This window comes from Lissotriton vulgaris, unplaced genomic scaffold, assembly GCF_964263255.1.
Source record: "Lissotriton vulgaris unplaced genomic scaffold, aLisVul1.2 SCAFFOLD_850, whole genome shotgun sequence".
In the NCBI taxonomy this organism is placed as follows: domain Eukaryota; kingdom Metazoa; phylum Chordata; class Amphibia; order Caudata; family Salamandridae; genus Lissotriton; species Lissotriton vulgaris.
In genome coordinates, this window is record NW_028247634.1 from 679,505 (window position 1) to 701,968 (window position 22,464).

General features: G+C 49.0%; 1 protein-coding gene across 1 annotated transcript in view; it reads right to left on the reverse strand.

Annotated features, from left to right (window-relative positions):
• The window catches only part of LOC147665088 (protein phosphatase 1 regulatory subunit 16A-like), a 96,920-nt gene that overhangs the window by 34,613 nt on the left and 39,843 nt on the right, over window positions 1-22,464 (reverse strand). The window contains exons 3-5 of the mRNA XM_086949770.1: window positions 22,223-22,368; window positions 9,018-9,121; window positions 6,097-6,221 (exon numbers count right to left, since the gene is read on the reverse strand). Of these exons, the coding sequence (XP_086805896.1) occupies window positions 6,097-6,221; window positions 9,018-9,121; window positions 22,223-22,368 (375 nt within the window). The remainder of the gene's footprint in view (window positions 1-6,096; window positions 6,222-9,017; window positions 9,122-22,222; window positions 22,369-22,464) is intronic.

Here is a 22,464-nt window from a genome sequence, read left to right on the forward strand (position 1 = left end):
AGGTGAAAGCAGCCCTCGCACATGAGCGAGAAAGCAATGCAAGGAGGAAGCACACTACTGCAAAGACAACACAGAGAAGGGCAGGGGAGATGAACATGGGTGAGAGGGATCAACATGGAGCACAGCCAAATAAGGAGGAGAGAAATACACAAGAGAAAGCTAGAAAACACGTGCACGCTGGGAAATTGCTTAACCAAAAAGAAATTATAAGGACACAAGTAAAGAGGATATGTTCCAGGGGAGTGACAAGCACAGAAGAGGAAGGCAATTCCAACACAAGGAAACAAATAAAGAATGAGAAAACAGGAGTGATAATAAAAACCTACAAATGGTAAGCTATGGGTGGGCACTATGCACTATGCACTGTCTGATAGGCTCTACCAATAAAATCACTGCCATCAGAAATACCCTGATCACACTACTTCACCACCACTCTCCAAAACAACCTACCCATGCCAATCTCTCCCAAGAACTCCTTCCTGTAATAAAAGTCACAAACCCATCCTTTGCCCCGCCTGACAGCTGCAGCTCTCAGATTATTACCCTTCTAAAATGGACATTCAATACCATACTTTGACTACTCCCAATAACCACTACCTCACTAGAGACCTCTACACCACACGCTTCAAATCAGCAGAGAGTTAACCCATCCAGAAAAATTCTACTGCTAAACCGTCTCCGCCAGCCAACTATCGCCCAGTATCTCAACGTTCTTTCTTTTCTAAGATATGGGACTGATCGGTCTTTCACCACCTCACACTCTATCCATCCTCAAAAATACCTACTGAACACCCCCTTACCAGGTTTTCGGACCCTCCGTTCCATAAATAAACACTCATACACAAATCAAACATCACCCCACACATCAAAAGCCTACCCTCTTCCATTCTTAAACTAAGCCTATCCGATTCCTTTGACTCTGTTGATCCTCCTACACCAATATCCTCTCCTATTTTCTATTTCTATTTCTGGATTTGGTGAAGCGCAACAGCTACCCCGGCAAAGGGGTGTCCCGGCGCTAAAAACAGGTGCGCAGACTGAGGGGAGAGGGGGAAAAGGGGAAACTAGGGAGCGGGGAAGAGATGAGTCTTAATTGCTTTGCGGAATGCTGGGAGGGAGTCAATGGAACGAATGCTGAGGGGGAGATCGTTCCACAGTTTGGGGCCAAGAACGCTAAAGGAACGGCCTCCAGTTCGGCAGAGCCGAGTCCTAGGGATAGTCAGGAGGAGTTGGTTGGCAGAACGCAAAGCACGGCCAGGAACATAAGGTTGGGCAAGGTTACGAAGCAGAGGGGGATTTCCTAGTTTAACAATCTTAAAGATCGTGACTAAGGCCTTGAATTGAATTCGACGATCCACGGGCAGCCAGTGGAGCTTACGGATGGTAGCTCTGACTGAACATCTGCGTGGGAGGCCGACCAGCGTTCTGGCTGCCGCATTTTGGATACGTTGGAACCTAGCGATTTCCGCTTTGTTGGCTCCCAAAAGGAGGACGTTAGCGTAGTCCAGGCGCGATAGAATGGTGGCCTGGACGATAAGCTGGCGGGCCTTAGAATCGAAGAGCCCGAGTATGGGCCTGAGGTTCCTTAGAAGGCCTATGCAGGTGGCTGCCACCTTTTTAGTGTGGGACTGGAAGCTAAGGTTGGCATCCACCCAGACTCCCAGATTTTTGACGCAATTTTTGGGGAGTGGAGTGGCGCCTAGGGATGACGGCCACCAGTGCTCGTTCCAGAGGCTGGTGTTACGGCCTAGGAGGAGCACCTTGGTTTTACCGGCGTTGAGTTGGAGGTAGTTGTCCGTCATCCAGCGGGCCACAGCAGTCATACCCTCTTTAAACTTGGATGCCACGAGGGACGGGCTTTCCGAGAGGGTGACAACCAGCTGGGTGTCGTCGGCGTACGAGACCAGCGTGAGCCCCCACTCTCTAGCCACGTCCGTAAGTGGCTGGACGTATAGATTAAAGAGGGAGGGGCTCAGCGCTGATCCCTGGGGGACACCTTGAGCGATGGGGTGGGATTTAGAAAGAAATGGGGGAGCCGACACCTTGAAGGATCTATCCTTGAGAATCAATCAATCAATCAGTGACACTTATAAAGCGCGCTACATACCCGTGGGGTCTCAAGGCGCTGGGGGGGGGGGGAGCCGCTACTGCTCGAACAGCCAGGTCTTCAGCTTCTTCCTGAAGGAGAGGTGGTCTTGGGTCAGGCGCAGGTCGGTCGGGAGGGAGTTCCAGGTCTTGGCGGCCAGGTGGGAGAAGGACCTTCCTCCTGTAGTTGCTCTTCGGATGCGGGGGACGGCGGCGAGGGCGTGGTTGGCTGATCGGAGGTGGCGTTTGGGAGCGTAGAAGTTGACTCGGCTGTTGAGGTAGCTCGGGCCTTGGTCGTGTAGGGCTTTGTGTGCGTGGGTGAGGAGGCGGAAGGTGATTCTTTTGTTGACGGGGAGCCAGTGAAGGTCTCGCAGATGTCCGGAGATGTGGCTGGTTCGTGGGATGTCGAGGATGAGTCTGGCTGAGGCGTTCTGGATCCGCTGGAGTCTCTTCTGGAGCTTGGCGGTGGTCCCGGCGTAGAGGGCGTTGCCGTAGTCCAGTCGGCTGGTGACGAGGTCCTGGGTGACGGTCTTCCTGGTCTCGGTGGGGATCCACCAGAAGATCTTCCGTAGCATGCGTAGGATGTTGAAGCATGCCGAGGAGACGTTGTTGACTTGCCTGGTCATGGAGAGGGAGGAGTCCAGGATGAAGCCCAGGTTGCGTGCATGGTCTGTCGGTTTGGGTGCGGTGCCCAGGGCGGGAGGCCACCAGGAGTCGTCCCAGGCGGAGGGAGAGGAGCCCAGGATGAGGACCTCCGTCTTGTCCGAGTTCAGTTTCAGGCGGCTGGTCGTCATCCACTCGGCTACCTCTTTCATCCCTTCGTGCAGGTTGGCTCTGGCGGCGGCGGGGTCGTTGGTCAGGGAGAGGATCAGCTGGGTGTCGTCGGCGTAGGAGATTATGCTGAGGTTGTGTTTGCGTACGATGGCCGCGAGGGGGCTCATGTAGACGTTGAAGAGGGTGGGGCTCAGAGATGATCCTTGGGGGACGCCGCAGATGACTTCGGTGGCCTCTGACTTGTACGGTGGTAGGCGGACTCTCTGTGTTCTCCCGTCGAGGAAGGAGGTGATCCACTCCAGCGCCTTGTCCTGGATTCCGACGTTGCTGAGGCGCCGTACTAGGGTGCGGTGGCAGACCGTGTCGAATGCCGCGGAGAGGTCTAGGAGGATGAGGGCCGCTGTTTCTCCATTGTCCATCAGGGCTCGGATGTCGTCGGTGGCGGCGATGAGGGCGGTCTCGGTGCTGTGGTTGGCTCGGAAGCCGGACTGTGAGGGGTCGAGGGATCCGTTCGTCTCGAGGAAAGCGGCCATCTGCTTGTTGACGGTCTTCTCGATGACTTTGGCTGGAAACGGGAGGAGCGAGATGGGGCGGTAATTCTTGAGGTCGGTGGGGTCCGCTGTTGGTTTCTTGAGTAGGGCGCTGAGTTCGGCGTGTTTCCAGCTCTCGGGGAAGATGGTGGTGTCGAGGGATGTGTTGATGATGTCTCGCAGGTGGGGTGCGATGACAGCGTCGGCTTTGTTGAAGTCGTGGTGAGGGCAGGGGTCGGTCGGTGATCCGGAGTGGATGGAGTTCATCGTGCGGATGGTGTCTTCGGTGCTGATCGGGGTCCAGGCGTGGAGGGTGGTGGTGGGGGGTGGTTGTTCGGTCATGGTGTGCGTTGGTTGGTTGTTGAAGCTGTTGTGTATGTCCGCGATCTTGTTGTGGAAGTATGAAGCCAGGGAGTTGCAGAGGTCTTGCGATGGGGTGATGTCGTTGTTTCCTGCGCTGGGGTTGGAAAGCTCTTTGACGATGTTGAAGAGTTCCTTGCAGTTGTGTGCGTTGTTATCCAACCGGTCTTTGAATGCTGTTTTCTTGGCGGCGCGGATCAGCTGGTGGTGTTTCCGGGTGGCAAGTTTGAAGGAGGTCCTGTTGTCCGAGAAAGGATTGGAACCATGCAAGGGCAAGACCAGTCACCCCGGTCATCTCCAGACGTTTTAGAAGGATGTCATGGGATACCGTGTCAAAGGCTGCGCTGAGATCAAGGAGGATCAGCGCAGCACTCTGACCGGAATCCAAAATCGTCCGGAGATGCTCCGTAGTGGCCAGTACCTCACTCACTAGGTAGCACTGGCCTTGTTCATTCCTGGGTCACCTCTCCCGGACACTCTTGCATGGTTTCTTACGACTGAGACATCAGCATTCACTCCACTCCGAGTAGGTGTATCACAAGGGTCAGTTCTTGGGCATCTTAGTTCTCACTAGATATCAAGTCTCCAATCACATTATCTCCTCCTTATCAATTCTTATCCTTCCAATCTACACCTAACCTCCAAATAAGCATCTCTAGCTACTTCGCAGCTATCCACCACTGGACGTCTCCACAGGTGCCATGCAGGTCTCCTCCAAAACTGAAATCATATACTTTTCCTCATCCACCACACCACTCCTTAATCAATAGCATCCTACTTCCCTGTGCATGCACTGGATTTCACCTCAGCAGCTAGATTCCTTGGTGTTCTTGTAAGCTCGTCAATGAGGATGAAAGCCTTCACCACTGCTTTAGACGCCACCTGATGCTTTCAATTACTTAATATACATAGATCCGCTCACGTATACTTTTCAACACAGGCAAAGCACTTGTTAATGCACAAGTCCTCTGGATATTATGCTACTGTAACCATCAATTGGTTACCTCTTCAACTAGTCAAACTTTGGTAACTGCACTCTATTCAACTTACCTACACCACTCCCCTGCCTACTTAGACCAGGCCATTGGCTTACTGCCAACAACGGAGCCGTAACAGATGATATTAGTATTCAGTTCAATAAACAGTCTGGCCAATAGCCAGGTTTTGAGTGGTGTGTACCGTATCAAGCTATAGAGCCACTCAAAACCTTAGACTCACCAACAACAAGCTTCTGACAACACCTTAACCACTCTGCAGCCTCCAAGTTGTGAGTCTTCTAGCGGGTAGGACAATGTTCTAGTAGCGCCCTACAAGCCTGTTATTCATGCGATGGACTTGCACCAAGAGTTCAAACTGACACTGTAAAGACATCTGATGCAACAAGACAAGATGGTTAACTACCCACTCAAAGGTGGACATGACTTGCATGTGCCTTTAGGTACTGACATGATGTGGCTCGTTGTTATGGGTTTCTCGTCACAATTTAGATTCATATATTGATACAATTCAGAGAGATCCATCTACCTTTTCCAACAGCTATTCAAGCAACCCAACATTCATAACCGAGCTGCCAACGCTGATGATATGTACAACGTTTGGAACTGGAATCCATCAGCTCTCACAGAAACAACATTAATTTGATTGTAGATCGGTCAACGCATTGAGAAATATCATATCGACAAATTTCTGTACCTCAATTTCAAAAGGAGAGCGGTAAGTGATCTTCTAAGTGCTGAAATAACATAGAAGCAGGAGAAGATTTTCTAGCAAATTCCTTGATATCTTTCAGCCACCGAAATGAGAGAAGCTTTTTTTTACTTTTCCGGGTAGCAGTGACTTTTTAAAGCTGCTTAGTACAGCAAACTAAATAAATAAGCCAGACTCTCTCAGTCATTCTCATGATAGAGAACCACTTGCAGATCTGGAGCCAATAATTCCGGGTCAAGTTTGTTAATCCCTATTCTACGTCTGACAATTCATCATGGTCGGTCACTGCGGTAGACATCCAGACTGGATACGGTGACTCCGGACTCAGTATCTCTTCCTTCAGTTAACGTCTGTCTCAGAATTGAGGCCATAGATCTCTGCTGACACTAAATGATTATAGTTTGCATTAGATTTGATTATCGATCTTATGGTGAGATCTTCTCTTCCCAGTCAAAAATAGAGAGAGAGTCAAACTGCTAAAAGCTGATGCTCAAGTATCTCAGCATCCAAGGAGGAACAGCCTTCCCCCGACTTCATTTACTGTTATGTTTATCCTGGCATGTGCTAGGACTTCTGAATGATCTACTCTGATGCACCATGCACCTACCCACCCTGAAGCCCTGCTAGACAACAGTCTTACCAAACTCGTCCCATTGTCATCTTGAGTGTTGACGTCGGCGCCCGCCTGAACCAGCTTACGGATGTCCTCCATCATCTGAAGCTCCGTGGCCGATCTGGCGTCCTCAATCTTCTCCTGGGTGATCCCTACAATGAAAAGAGAACAGGCTGATGTGAAGTGTCCGGTGAAACATGTGCTACAGACAAACAAAGGGACAAGGGTAGCACGTGAGCATGTCCGAGACATGGAACAACTAAATATGAAGACGACACGGGAGATCAAGCTAATTATAGACAAAAATAGTTCCATAGAGAGGATATTCTGAATCGAATTACATACACTTAAGACTGTCTTCAACACAGAAAACTAAGAAGACCCATTTTAGAGACCTCCTGAAACAGTCTGGCTACCAAGTTCTTCAAACCTAGCACTCATCAGAGCCAACGAGGTCCCCAAGACATTTCTCTGACCTTCAATTATCTCTTGCACATTACAGAGTTGCATGAACCCCTCATCCTAAGAAGCAACGTCCGTTGACTTACGTCCGTTGACTTGAGTGTGACTGAACTCCAGATATTCAGGTTCAATTTTTTTTTTTAAAGCACCCGATTTACGAAGAACTTAAAGGAACCGCCTGTTAAGATAGTAGAACAGGTTGAGAGCCCTCTCAAAGGCGTGTACGTAACTGGTGCAAATCAGAGCAATACGACCCTGTTTATTCTTTTACGGGTAAGAAAATTGGTATCATCAAGTTAGGGATTGGATTTTTTTTATTATATGTAATAATAAAAATATTATTGTCATTAGTTACTTTTAATTACTGTTATGATAAGGAAGCTAGTCACAACATATACGGTTGTGCTTAGTCTTGGTATGAGAATTGTTTCTTCCTGTTGGCTAAAGACCCCTCAAAATCTCACAGACCCAAAAGCAGAAGCAGAAGAGCATGCTTGCCGCGAGTGAAGAGTAACACTGTTGCAGGCTTTTCAGCATTTACACAACTGAAGATTGACATAAGTATTTAATTCATGTTATAGAAAATGTTTGAGTGAAACCTTAGCCACAGTCAGAGGAGCAGTTTCAAACAGCAGCTTCATCGGTGTAATCGCTTTAGCAGATAGTACAAGACTATTGACCAATGCGGCATGAGTGGTAACACGGATCTAGGAAGAGACCCCTTACCGGTCTGGAGGTGAGCTGTGAAGAAGCACTCTCAAGGGCCCATGAGGCACAGGGTCAGACTGATTTGCATATAGCCATGTCTGAACTGGGGTGGCAGAGTGGGCTAAAGAACGGTGATGGATTAAATCCAGATCTTTGACTGGGTGTGAGTGTTTGATTGATTCAGATGCTCCGTCCATCACCACCTCCTTTTGTACCGTTCTTAGTAATGCAGCAGACTTTGGTGTTACCGCCTTTCACAACTGTGCTTTTTATCCGAGACTAAAATATATTGCCTTGAATGGAATAAAGCAGATTTTGCAAATTTGAACTTTCAGCAATCGAGTTTTTCTTAGAGGTAGTTGGAATGGTGGGGCATCAACTTGCAATCAATGCATCGGATTTTTTAAATTAAATCTCACAATTCAAATCGTGCATCTGCTGAACATTAAGGCGCTCGTAGTTTGAAGATATCTGTAAGAACTGGTTGCCCAAATATGGAAACATCTGAACTCCATTTCTCCTGAGGGAAACAGTCCTTGCAAACAATTTTGCCCTAAACTAAGGATGAACGGGCGCCAATTGAACCAGGAGAGCGATTGACCTCCTTGAAGAACCTTCGGTGATAGTGTGGCTTTAAGTCAACAAGATATGGCTGCATAACTCGCGAGCCTCTTGTCCCACTGCAGTGATGTGTCCACTGCCCAGGTTTAAACCACAAAGGACATACTCCAGAAGTTTGGGCTGGACTGTCCATTTTCGGTCCGTGCAAAGTTAGATATACATATGGTTGGTCCCTGTCTGTAATGTCTCTGTGCACAACCAACAATGGTCTGGAATGTGGCCCAAGTGGTTGAGCTGACGCTTCAGTTCACGTGTAACACTCTGCGGGATAGCACTCCCAAGACCATAACTTGAATACTACACTATTTAACATCAAAAATACATTATTTCATAGAAATAAATTCTTAGAGAAATGTTGCAAATTACCCAGTTCCTAAGTAAACAAATTACAATGTCATAATATTAATAGTGTGTAGCACACATTTAGATCAATTTAACCAACACATGACTTCGGCTAATAGCTGTATAAACACTTAAAATTTCCGACGCTAAAAGACAGCAGATGGTCGACAACCCAAAGTTCTACATATATTAAGAACACATTAAAAAGACAAAGACTACATTATTTAAGTATACTGGAGAGCCCACTACATAAGCCCTGATGAAGCCAATGGTACAACTCTCACCGCAACAAAACACGTGTTGTCTGATTCCATTTCTAAGAATTGAAACTTGGCTGCCTAGGATTTATGGCCTGAACTTTAATAAATTCAAGATTTGATAGGATACCAAGTGTGACATTGTTGTTTTGGAGTACCGGCCCTTGTCTTTTACAGATCTACAGATGGTTGATCCCTATCTGTAATGCCACTGTGAGAAAAAAAACAATGGATTGCGCTTAAATGGTGGAAGAGGTGTGGCGCAGCAGATGGAAGCTAGGGCTGTTTCAGTCATGTTATCCCTCTCCGTAAGGTTTAACCCCTCAGCCTTGAGCACGCTGATGCACATACAAGCGTACGGAGGGAATCTCAAGCCCGCTTCAACAGTTGCTGCTACGACACCACATGCCGACAGGACACAAACCACAAGTCTACATGGCTTTCAGCAGAGCAGTTACTTATCCATCGCTCAAGCCCCCCTAGTGCAGGGCTGACAGGCTGGAGAGCCTCTGGGGCAGGGATGGTGGTAGCAGGTAGGGTCTCACGAAGGATACTCACCCTGATCGGCCATGGCGGTCTCCAGGTGGTCCAGCGTCACGTCGTCCTCACATAGGTCATATGGCATGTTCCCATCTGTGTTGACCGCAAGCAGGTTGGCACCACTGGAGCAGAGGGAGGAACATGCAGAACATACACTTAATCAGATTAAGTACAACTTGTACATAATTATAGCTAAAGTGGCACTTTGTGCTCATTAGTGGCAAGATCAAAACAATCGTTTCACATTAGGCACAAAAACACAAAACAGCAAGGACAGTTTGAACAGCCTCATGTGGTCAATAGTGCTCACAACCCATATGTTTTGCAGAGATTTTTAATTTCTTGGAATCCTGCTCTCGGAGGACAGGAAGAGCACCTGCAAACACTCTCTAAAATGCACCTTGAGGTTTGTGCCATACCCTTGATAACCTAGCGAATGTGGTGTCGGAGGCATAGTCCAGCCTAGGGGAGAGGCGGGTGCTGTTAACCATGCATCGAATACAAGTGTTGGAATTACACCGACATGCAAGTTTTCCTTTCTTTACTGGAACAAATGACCAAGTCCTATGGAGTAGAAGCTGGTATTGGCACTGACCAGCTCTAGGTGGCAAGCAGATATGGTGCGGTTAACTCCTCACTCAAATCCATTACCCAGAATGTTACAGGAAAGAAGTCAGAAATGTTTCCACCGACTCTGTGTGCAGTAGCTTACAAAAGCCATTGGTAAGCAGTCGTGCTTGATTCTGCTTTCAGGGTCTGGAATAGGTCCACAAAGATGGCGTGGAACTTTCAGGAGCTCACAGATCCTGCACCGAGAGAAGCACAAACTGAATGCACGACCTCATCAAATTCTGACGTCTCCAAGGGGTCCCCGTAGGCAACTGGTTTTTGCTCTGAAAATAGTGAACGGGGTGGGGGTGGAAGGAATCCTTTCTTCTGGGGGCACAGCTCTATGCGTCCTGAAAGGGTCTCTAGGCGGGTGCCAACTTAGACTTTTCCTGGTTCTACATATCAAGGAAAACCACTGCATACACAAGAGCTTGGGGATTATGTAGGATTAACAGTTTGCACAGTCATGGGCTTTAGTGTACAACAGGGGCGCGCATGCGCAGTCTTCAAGTTGAGATCATGCAACCTGCCTCAGCCACTTAAAATGAGATGGTCAAGTGTAGCGGGCACCACTGAAGGACAACTAGTCAGGAACCTACTAGGATGACATATCCGTAGCTGACCATAAGGTAGTAGGCATTTTAGGTGATCGAGTGAGTGAAACACCCCTCATCAGCCACGTTAGCTTGAATCCAGCAGCAAAGTGAGCAATGGACCCTCGTCTGGGCATACCCTGCCAACTTAGGGGGAACAAAGCAAACAGAAGGAAATGATGGCCAGAGCGCTGAAACTTTTCAGACACTCACGCCCAGTCACAGATCTGGTTTGAATCCATCATTGTTCTTAAGCTCACTTCGCCACCCCAGTTCACACCCAGCTATATGCAAATCAGCCTTGACCCTGTGCCTCATGTGAACATTCCAGCTTGGAACTGCCAAGCCAGGTCTTCCCTGGACCGAAAACAAACATCCTGGGAACGGTTTCAGGGTAACACCCCTCATCAGCCAGGATATCTTGAATCCAGCAGCAAACAGAGCATGGGACCCACGTCAGGGCATATCCTGCCAACTTAGGGCGAACAAACCAAACACAAGGGATGATGGACGTAGCGCTGAAACTTCTCAGACACTCACCACCATCCACAGATCTGGGTTGAATCCATCATCGTTATTTAGTTCACTTCGCCACCCCAGTTAAGACCCAGCCATATGCAAATCATCTCCTTGTGTTTGCATAGTCCATAAACAGCACTCACAAGTGTACCACTCTCCAGCGAGGGAACGTAACCATCCCTCACCCAGCCAACATGGCCGGCTAACCCCTGGCATCAGATCCTGGGTCCACCACCTCACCGTTGTCTCATCCATGACCACCCCTCGCACAAGAGTGACCATCAATCCCACCTAAACCACAAGGGAATACGTGGTCTACCAGTTGTTCCAACAACCACACATCTCATATTCTAATCCATGCAAAATCTTGAAACAAGGACTGAATGCACGATTACAACTTGCTATCTGGACTCAGTTCGAACATCCTCCTTATCGCTAATAGAACACACTGTACTACATGAGGTGGCCCTCACTACCACCCTACCCTGATCACAAACCAGCCGCACAAGAAGAGCAGAGTCGTACTTGTGGCGACATGTGAAGCCGTTACTGATCTGCAGCGATGAGAATACGGAGTCATGTGATGTGAATCCATACTTCTCCGTTGATCATCTTCCTATATCTTCTCTGCCTCCCGACTTCTCTTTGACTGACCACCCTCACACATCCCAGCCTCCTCTGATGCTCTTCTAGACTCCGTCTCAGACATTGCAATCGGCCATACGAAGGCCTAGGTCTTAGAGAATCTCAACACCTGGAGAACAGCACCAGACTTTATCCGTCTTCAGTAACCTCTCAGAATACTTCATTGAACAAGCGAATAATCTTAAACTCCACTTTCCATACATAATGGGCAGTGACCGTCCGTAATTGGCTCAAGACTGAAGCACAAACAAAACCCAAAATGTCCAGTTTCCTTCATTCTGATCATAATTGCCCTCCCAGGTAGGGTTCCCTCCAGGTTCAACAGCCAGACTCCTCTCTTCCATGAACACCTGTTCCCACAATCTTCCTGGTTAGACCCTTGTTGAAGAACTAAGGTCATCTTCAAACTCTACGGCCCAAACAAATTTGGCCGTGGCCAATGGCTCATCGCAGCAGGAGCTGGATATGGTTGTGGGGTCCAACCTCACAGTGCAAGCTCTGAGTAACTAAAGGCGTTCTCTACACAGTGAGCGAACATCAAGCCAGTGTCCCTTACCCCAGTCCTACCACACAGGCCACAACAACTCTAGCGTGGTCATGGCTTGACTGTACCAATGGTTTCTAAATTTGCCTCCCCAGACACCTCATCAGCAGACTTTAAGGAACATTGCAGCCAGCCAAGCATGAAACCACAGCACACAGGACCACCTAACCCCTGCGGTCAAGGCCCTGAGCTCGTTCTCAGCAGCAACGAAATCCTGATTCAGCGGACTCCAGGCACATGTTACACTGGTGTGTATGTGTAATGTGTGATCATAGCTGACACTCCTTCCACATGTCACTCCGTGCACATGTCCGGTGCCACCACGACAGGTCTGGAGCACGACACCATAACACACTACTAGTATGTTGCACTTCCACCAACACTCTTCTGCGAATATACAGCAGAGTACAACAACACTACACACTCGTTCGTTTCCTTGTTCACCTACTGGGAGCTCGGTACTCGCTGAAAAACGTGATGAAGGGGTCCTAATGTGGGCTGAGCTATTACAGAAGTACAAAACAGCTGCAGTGTCCGACCCCCAGGGACACGTGTGCCCCCTCCAAGCTTTCATCAAGGGTCCTCGCGCAGAAGAAACGCACAGAACTGCAGGAGGGGGTGGGGGGCGTGGTATGCGTGAAAATGCGTCAAACGCCCTCCATGGAAGAGGCAAGGAGGGGCATCTTTCGAAGGCACTGATCTGATGGAAGAGACTTCGGCCCTGATACATATATGGACAGACAGACAAAATGACAGCAGGCATTCATAGAGGAGGCGCACAAGCATTCAGAGGTGCAGCCTGGCATTCACACATGCGGATAAACACACCCGGAGGACAGACGAAAGCTCAGGCGAAGACACATGCACACACAAAGGCATGCAGATTAGATTAGATTTGGATACAGCCCTGTACACCAACTGCCTTCTATATTAGTAAAAAAAAAAAAAAGGCCCCCCCTATCACCTGTGGAAGAAAGACCCTAACATTAGGAAGCTTGCCTGATAATTGACCAGTAATTTCTTCAAAGTAATTCCAGGTTCCATATTTCAGAAGGGTTCCTTGTTGCTACTCTGTGTACATGTGAGGAGGAAACGTCACCCCTGGACGTGCTCCTGGGGGGGCAGGCCTGCGAGAACCTTCCATCCCTTAGGAGCCCTGTGGGTTCCAGGGTTCGTCCATCCTGTTAGGACACCTTTTCAAATGACCCCACACTGCCTCCGGAGCAAGAACTCACGGACATGCTCTGACTGGAGGACAAGCGCTGCGGCCCCTCTGAGAAGGCTCACCAGGCACTAGAAGAGTCCGTCTATGCCTCAGCAGGGCGCGCGGCCCGCTCTTGGAACCGACTCCGGGCTCTTTCTGCAAGGACGCGCGTGCCTGGGGGCTGCTCCAAGCGCCCCTAGGGAAGTAATCCTACCTCTTAAGGATTCTCGAAGTTGGTCCAAAGAAAATCCAAAGAACATCTTTCCATAGCCGTGGTGGGGCCCTTTCTGTAAAGCTCCGCGGATCTGGGCTCCGACAGGGCGCACCTTCACAAGGGGGCAGTCCAACTGATGAAATGCGGAGCAGTCCAACTGATGAAATGCGGCGCCGCCTGGGTCCAAGGGGCTCTTCTCATGGGCAAGGCGGTGTCGACTTGTGTTGTAGGACCAGCTGGCTTCTGGGTCCATCAGCAGCAGGTGGAGTAGGGGTAGAAGCCGGCTCTCGCGCCTTAGCCAGGCCCCACAAACCCAGGGGAACCCCAAGAGAGGCAGGAAGTAGATGGAACCGGGATCCCTCGCTGAGGCGTTGCGACCTATGCACCAGCGGTCGGTGCCCCACGGAGGGGAGGGGAGCAGAGCGGGACAGCCCCCTCTACCCCACCTGCGGCCGGAGAGGGCCTCGGCCGGGGCGCCAACCGGAGGCCCAGGGCTCGCTGGCGGGGGATCTCGTTACAGGACCAACAATATGAAGATATGAAACATTCATAGGGCGTCATGCATCGACCCGCCGGGACAGAGCAGGGCTGCAGGGGGCGGGGTAGCTTATGTACATGCCTTCATCGCCGTCGATAGGAGAACTCGTCCACGTGCTGATGAACTTTATTGGCCATAACTAAAACTGTAAGAAATGGGGGCACAAAGTATAAGATAATCACATAGCCCCAGAAAAACCTGTATCAGCATTACTGCGAACAAGCGCGGTGCAACAGCGACCCCGTGTGGCAGACGTGAGAACTCGACGAGAGTGGAGCGTTACCCACAAGCCACGGGTTTCTCAATTGTTGGAACAACCTTAAAGACAATTCTAGTGCTCTGAGATCAGATTAAAAAGATGGGTTAAAAACACAGATGGATGGATATGGAAAAAGGGATTCTTGAAGAAAAAAAAGCAAGAACGCAACCGACCCAATCCAAAAAGCCGAATAGCAATTGTTCAACTCACGTAAATCGCAAACTACGTCTTAACATATGAATTAATGTATGTTTGATCACGATAAATACCCCCCATTGGCCTCCAAGCGCTTTCATTGTAACAACCAGTGATGGGATAAGAGTAGGAAGTGACGGGATTCGGTCGGTAGGCTGGAGAAAGAAATGAGCTCCTTGTCATCACCTGGGAATTGTCCTACCCTGCGTCCCCATGCAGTGTGCATAACAAGCAAGCATTGGCACATGCAGGAGTGCCCGCACCTTCAGCTTCAGGCCACTTCGGCTCTTAATTTCCTTTTCACCACAACCTGCTGCCGAATGAATGCCTCACTTCACCTACACTCACGCGCAAGGGGTAATCTGACAGGAGTCAAGACGGAGCCTGGCCCAAACATTAAACTGGACACGCACACCCTGCAGCCGACCCGGAAGAACAACGAAACACCTTGCAGTCTAACTCCAGGAGCTGCTGAGAGATAACCAAAGATGTGAAAGAGTTTTTGGCTTCTAAAACTCCGATTCTTTGTAAAATAAGATACCTATACGTGCTCTGTAGAACTACTGACTGCAAAGGCGTTTTCGTTGTGTAAACGTATTCAATCGATCGACCAATCATGGGTTTATGTTAATGTTGAACCGAGCGGCTTACCAAGGTTCTTAACCTGCGATCTGCAAGCAGCAAATGAAGCTCTGAAAAAAAGAACTAAATCAGTGAGACAAGCGACATAAGATCCAGACCTGCACATACATGCTACAATCACAGGCGTGTTTAACCCACTGGGCTATTCTAGGATGATTCGAACCCGAGAGAGAATGCACATAGATCGCTCCACTACAAGTGTTATGTTACAGGTGTTATAATACCGTGGTAAGTGCTTGATGCACCTCTTCAGCAGGTGTCTTAGCCCTCTAGGCTACCGCAAAATGTATCCGGTCTCTGATCAATGAAATAAGCCAGAGTCACTTTATGAACGCGGTTTTTTAATTGCCTATTTTGTGGAGGTAGAGTTTGTAACCCATGCTAATTTTCGTAATTCTGGGACTATATAATGCACTCCAATTACAGTAACTTCATTTTACAGTTTTGTTTTACAAATAACCTGTTTCTTCCATACTAACTACCTCGCCCGGCACACAATGCGCAAGAAATGCACAGACGGTCAACATAACAACCTGCACAGAGGCCACATTGATAGATAACACCTGGTGCCTCAAGCCCCGCCTCTCATTCATCGCATAACAGAAGGCACACACCTGCGTGAAGCCAGCCACACAAACACACTCTTCTCCGGTAACACAGGCCGCTCTCACGGGCACTCGTGACTCACAGATATCAACCCGGAAGCAATCACATGGGACTCTTTATTGAGATGGGCCTATTCTTCAAAACCACACCACCAAGAAATCACAGGTCACGGTGTACTGGCCACACCTCACACTACCCACGTTCCTACAAGCAGCCTCGCGCCTCACCAAGGGACTACAGAAGTTCAGGCATATTACACCGACCTTGGTACGCCCTACACCAGCTGGTGCTGCCAGCCGCCTCCTCTTCAAGTCCTGATGCATCGCCTAGGGATGCCCCTGCGAGGGTCAATGCTAGACCAGAAGCCAAGGCCCAGCCAGACTCGACTTCAAAATTCAGAGAAAGAAAAAAAACGCGGTGCAACATTTTTCATTCAACACAAAACGACTGTGGAGCACAGCCGAAGGCCCACCTTCATCTTGCAGTTCAGGAAGGAGCCCAGAACGCCCTCTTCAAGGCGCATCGCCACCTCCTGCCCAGACCCGGTTCTCACTGACCCCTCTCAGGATCTCGGCCTGCATAGGCGCCATGGAGAGTATATCCTCTCTGAAGGGTTACATGGTTCACTCCATACCGGTCACTGGGCTGAGCCCTACTGCTTCCGGTTCTAGACGTGTTGTAAATAAACATCACAGGACAATAGACTTCAATCACGAAAGGACCATTAAATACACGTCCTTGAAAGCAGCTATTCCACAAAGTGTGTGATTACCCACAAAGTCACTGCTTTGAGCGTGTACACGAAATGCACGCTCCACGTCCTTGGCCACTGCTTCGACACTCTCAAAGAGACACTCACTTGTATAGGCCTGTTCGGAAGCGGTGTGCGCCTAACGCGCAACATACACACGCAGACTGTACCTACGCGTGGTTTTGAGGCTCACATGCAGTGTACGCGTGCGTACATTACAGCTTTTATCAGGTGCAAGTTGTGTGTTGCTGCCAGAGTCCGGAGTGAGAACCCTCAACAGAGAGGGGGCTGCTGAGGAGAGAGGGGCTTGTGAGACATATTTCATCTCTGCTGCACGCGGACTGTGGGGCATATTACCAAGAACTAGCGATATTTATCACTAAGTAGGCTTAGAGGTAGTTTTTTTATCGCCGCGCATCGTCCATGAATATCGCTGAGAATACAGCGATATTCACGCATTATCGCTAATAGGGTCTCAGCCATTATATCCACCTCCTATTGGATATAATGGCTAAGAACTGGTCTGAGCAGGCGTTAGTTTTTGGAGACATTCGCGCTTAGCGCAAATATTTCCATCGCTACGCCTGTCTTGCTAATAGGCGATAGTGACATTAGCGACTGCTTTCAGTCTCTAACAGGTTGGGTATGCCCACTTTTCATGTCATTAGCGATAAATATCGCTGACATGCAAAGCGGGCCTCAAACCGCTCGCTATCGCCTACAAGCTGTCACTAACTGCTGTTAGTGACAGCTTGCTAATAGGGCGATAGAATTATCGCCGCTTAGAGGCCGAAAACGGCCGCTAAAGCGGCGATAATCACATATCGCCCGCCTTGGTAATATGCCCCTGTGTTCGTTACCATACAAGTCCTTCCAGAGACTTTACTCTCAGAGCTGAGACCATGACGATACCTGCGAATAATCCTTGCTAAAATTCTTTGCGTTACACTTACAGTTTTGAGAACATAGCAAACTTTGCATTCCGCCCAGTTTGAAAAGTTTATCAATTTTACCAGCTGCATACAGCTTTACTTGTACGACATATTTCCTGTATAAAATACAAAGTTCCTGCGTGCACACTTTCTTGCAAAAACTCTTCTGCAAGAAACTGCTTCCACTTAGGTCCACGGTACCAGTTCGGCAGAGAGGTATCTGGGGGATTGTATTGTGGTATACTTATATAGCGCAAACCTGTCACCACCAAGGGCATCCTGGCGCTTTGAACCATGATCCAGCAAATTCAGCAACTTAGCCTGTCCTAGGGAAGAGGTAGGTTTTCAGCGCCTTTCTGAAGGCTAAGAGATCCTCAAGACTTCTCAGGGATATTGGCAGGGAGTTCCAGAGTTTGGCCGCCGCTACTCTGAACGATCGGCCACCCATCCTCACTCTCTGGAAGCGCGGAACTACTAGTAGCCTGGATGAAGAGGAACGTAAAGCTCGGGATGGAAGGTACCAGGCAAACATTCTCCGCAAAGGGATTGGGCCCAGGCCATGGATAGCCCTGAACACAATGCACGCTGCTTTGTAGCGAACGCGTAGATGGACCGGCAGCCAATGGAGTTCCTGTAACGCTGCTGTGGAAGAGCTGTGGTAGGGGCGGGAGAGGGCGAGTTTGGCAGCCATATTTTGCACCCTTTGGAGCTTGCCCGGAAGTGTTACCGGGGCCTCCAGAAGTAGTGCGTTACAATAGTCGAGTCGACTTAGGATGGTACTTCGCACTACTTCGGGTCTGGCTTGCTCAGGGAGGAGGGGTAAAACCTTGCGCAGCATGCGGATCAACATCATGCACGTTGAGGTGGTCTTATTTACGTGCAGATCCAGCTGCAGGTTGGGCCCAAAAATGACACCCAGATTACGCGCCGATTGTGCGGCTGACACCGTCTCTGAAAATGACGGGGGCCAAAAATCGTCTGGGAGATCTCGGGGAACTCGGTCGTTGGAGCAGTACAGGACCTCTGTCTTAGTTCCATTGAACTGTAACGAGTTCAAACGGAGCCATTCCGCTGTAGACTGCATGCACCGGTGGAAGGTCTCCAATGGGACTGCGTCCTGTCCCTCCAGTGAAAAGACCAGCTGGGTATCATCCGCATAATTAAATGCGGAGATCCCAAATGATTTAATGAGCTGGACTAGAGGGCGGAGGTAAATATTAAAGAGTATAGGGCTGATGGCTGAGCCCTGAGGTACTCCTTGTCCTACTCTCCGCTCCTCTGAACTGAAGGGAGGGAGCGAAACCCGTTGCTGACGGTTGTCCAGATAGGAGATTAACCAGTCCGTGGCCTTATCTTTGACCCCGCACTCTTCCAGCCTCGATATCAAGGTAGGATGGCTGACCATGTCGAACGCGGCCGACATGTCGAGCAGCACCAAAAAGGCTGCCCGGCCACTGTCTACTCGCGCCCGCAGATTGTCTAACACGGTCACCAACGCGGATTCCGTCCCATGAGCTGGGCGAAAACCGAATTGCGTCTCGTCCAGCCAGGTGTTCCCTTCTAAGAAGCCGGACAGAGTGCGGGTAACCAATTTTTCCATGATTTTGACTGGAAAAGGAAGCAGGGAAATTGGTCGGTAGTTGGAAAGGCAAACAGGGTCAAGCGTAGGTTTTTTTAAGAGCGGAGATACCACTGCCTTCTTCCAGCAGCCCGGTACCGTCCCTGTTTCAAACGACTGGCAACAGATGGAATGCAAGGGCTGGAAGAGATCCTCCTGAAACACCCTCCAGAGTTTTGGAGGAAGAGGATCAAGAGGCGAGCCGGATGAAATCGTAAGGGCTAGGCTGCCAAACTCCTCCAAGGAGGGAAGGGGAAAGCTACTCAGCTGGGGTCGACTGGCCTCAATCGCTGGAGCTCCCAAGCTGAGGGCCGGATCCAAGGAGGGAGGGGAAAAGCTACTCAGCTGGGGTCGACTGGCCTCAATCGCCGGAGCTCCCAGGCTGAGGGCCGGATCCAAAGAGGGAGGGGGGAAGCTACTCAGCTGGGGTCGACTGGCCTCAATCGCCGGAGCTCCCAGGCTGAGGGCCTGGTCCTCTGGTCGGGGTCGACTGGAAGGCGTGGCCGGAGCTTCCAAACAGAGGTGAGAAACCCTCTGCAGGGATCCCCTCTTGCACCTCGTCTTATTACGAGTTTCAGCAGGTATGGGAAAGCGCCGAGCCAAATCGGGAAACGCGTGCATCCAAAGTCCAGAATCTGACAAACCGCTTGCAGGAATGGGCCAGTCAGGCCTGGTAAGAGCGCTGCTGGCACAAGGTACCACAATCTTTTCTTACACCCCCCCCCCAATTACATCGTGCTCGGATTCCCTTTCTACCGCCCTGCAAAAGGGCCCCTCAACTTTCCATAGCCCCTCTCGCATACATTTCATTTGTTTTAAAGAGCTGCTAAAAGGTTAACTTTACTAATCCACTCAGCTACCCACATAAATAGATCTGTTCTTTGCAGCAGGCACATTCACTATCTGTGCTACTTTATGGCCAGTGAAAAATACCACTAGACAAAACTCCAATCTCTCTCTCTAGCAGTAACATTAATCTCAGGAGTTATTCTGACATTTTTATTGCTGCCTGAAAGCTGGAGGCACAAGCAACTCTGCAGCAGGTGCTTTTAAAATAGTAAGTTATTGCTAAAAACAGCTCCGCGCCCCCCAGGTTACACTGGGTTTTCCAGATTCGGAGGCCGGAAATAAGTAATAGTCGGTGACTGGAGTCGGGAGGGGGAGGGTCAACCAGCAGGTACTGGTAGCTCTGGCCTGGTATTTCCACCCAGTTTCCAGCAATCTCGCACTGATGCCTAAAGGTGAAGGCACCGAATCGGGCGTTCCACTGAATAAATTAGATTATTGTGCAGGGCCGGAGCCCAGACAGAGGCCTTGGAACTTAAAAAGTACACTACCCTCGGACCAATTACCACCCGCCTGGCCCCCCAGCGTCCCCACCGCCCTTTCTTCTCACGTGACCGAAAGAGAACAACGAGGGAATTCTCACTCGAGTCCCCAGGTGACTAAAAGCCATCAATTTGCAGCGTTGCAAAGGGCTTCCTCCTGACCTCTGACCCGTGGGTGCAAAGTTCATTGTTTCTGCCTGCACTGGTGTTCTATATTCTCAAAGGTAATTCATCACCTGTGCGAAGTGCTGGGTCGGCGATGCATTGCTACAGCCAATACAATCTACAGTGTTCACGTCCAAAAGGTAATAAATGAAACCCTGGGCAGACCAGGTACTATTTATAGGGATTTTTACACTTGTTTCACACAGAACATTTCGCTTGGACAACTCCGGAAGTGAGTGTGCAGCGAATGTTTAAATATTTGCCAGGGAGGGATATTCATATCTACTTTTATGCCAGAAATAAATATAAAAGCATACAAAAAGTGATGGATGGAATGCTTGATTTAATCTCAGTCACTGGGCATTACTCAAGTCACATCCACATCTATTGTTATTTTGAGCATCACAGCACCTCAGTTTATACCCAGTTGTATGCAAATCAGTCTCGACCCTGCTCCAATGAGAAAACTCCAGGTCGACCTGCCAGGCCAGGCCCTCCCGGAGCACAAGCAGCCCAGGACAGGGTTCACCCTAGTCAGGCTCATCAGCCGGGCATAGACTGGCACCGGTGACAGAGAGTGCACTGGACCCATATCTGGGCATTCCCTTCCCACTTAGAGCGACACGCTAAAGTAAACAAAAAAAGTGATGGATGGAATACTTTGATTCATCTCAGCCTCTTGTGTCACTCACTGTAACCAAGCGATACCTGGCTGATGAGCCCATAATTAGGGCGAAACCCATCCCAGGATGCTTGTTTCCAGTCCAGGGAGGACCTGGCCTAGCATTTCGGGCTGGACTGTTCCTATTGGAGCAGGATCAAGACAGATTTGCATATGGCTGGGTCCACACCTAGGAGGCACTGTTAGACAAAAAATGATAGATTGGAATGCTGCTCGTTTGATCGCCAGTGGCTGCGATGAATTCAGGCCCTCCACCCATCACTTTATTTTTTGATGCACTAGATAAAAATATAAAGCAAAGCCTCGGGCTGTAATATGCTTGGTATCATCTACTGCAAGTTTACGAGAAGAAACCTTATTCTTTGATACACAAATGTTCTTCGAGTAAAATAATATAATTTAAATGTGCAATTATTAGATAAAAGTACTGTACATTTTTCATTAAATTTGAATTGCTTCTGTTTTCTTTAAATTGCCAAGACATGGCCATGTCCACTTTCAGCAGTGGTTTCTGTTCTTAAATAAATTAGTTGTCAATCTTTTTGCCACCCTAAGAAGGCCTTGCTTTACTTACATTTTGAAGCAGACACCACTTCAATGCTGTGTGAAGCTAAATGCCGCTTTTGTGCAATAATTAACCCTTTTAATCTTGCCATTGGATGGTTTTCAGTGCTGGTTAATGTAACATGGATGAATAAGGGGTGCCGTGCACACTCATGTGTTTGAGTTTCTTACATTCCTTTCTCTGTGTATACATTGGGTCTATGCTGTTCAACTTGTATCAACTATTAACCTTCTGCCTTGAGTTTTGTGTTAAATATTAACCAGAAAGTAACTGATGATATTTCGAGCTTACATTCATCATCTCAGATTTAGTTTAACGCAGTAAAGTTATTACATTCATTTTAGACTAAAGTACCAGGTTGGGTACATACCTACTGATAGATTTAACCAGGAAGACAACAAGTTAATTTTTTTTTCGACAGACCAGGAATGAAAAAATAAAAAAAGAGGACCTCTGATAAAAGGTAGCTCTTGATAGCACATAAAACAATTGTACTAGAAAAAAATGACAACTATATTGATCTACAAGCCGCGGTACCATGAAAAGACTCCGCACTCCATGAACAACAGCAACTTAAGTTATGAGAGTATGGCCAAGCACTGAGTAACACTCACTGTTTGATGAGAAGTTCCACAAGGTGCAGGTGACCACAGGTGGCAGCGGCGTGGAGCGGCGTCCACAGCTCGCTGTCGCACGCGTTCACGTTCGCGCCGGCCTCCAGCAGCAGCTTCACGATCTCCTCAAAGTCATCAATACAACACTGCAAGAAATGAACATAAAGAGTCACAGACGGCCATGCTGACCTCACAGACAATCTGTACATTGGTCTAGAGGTGAACATCTGCCTGACCACCAC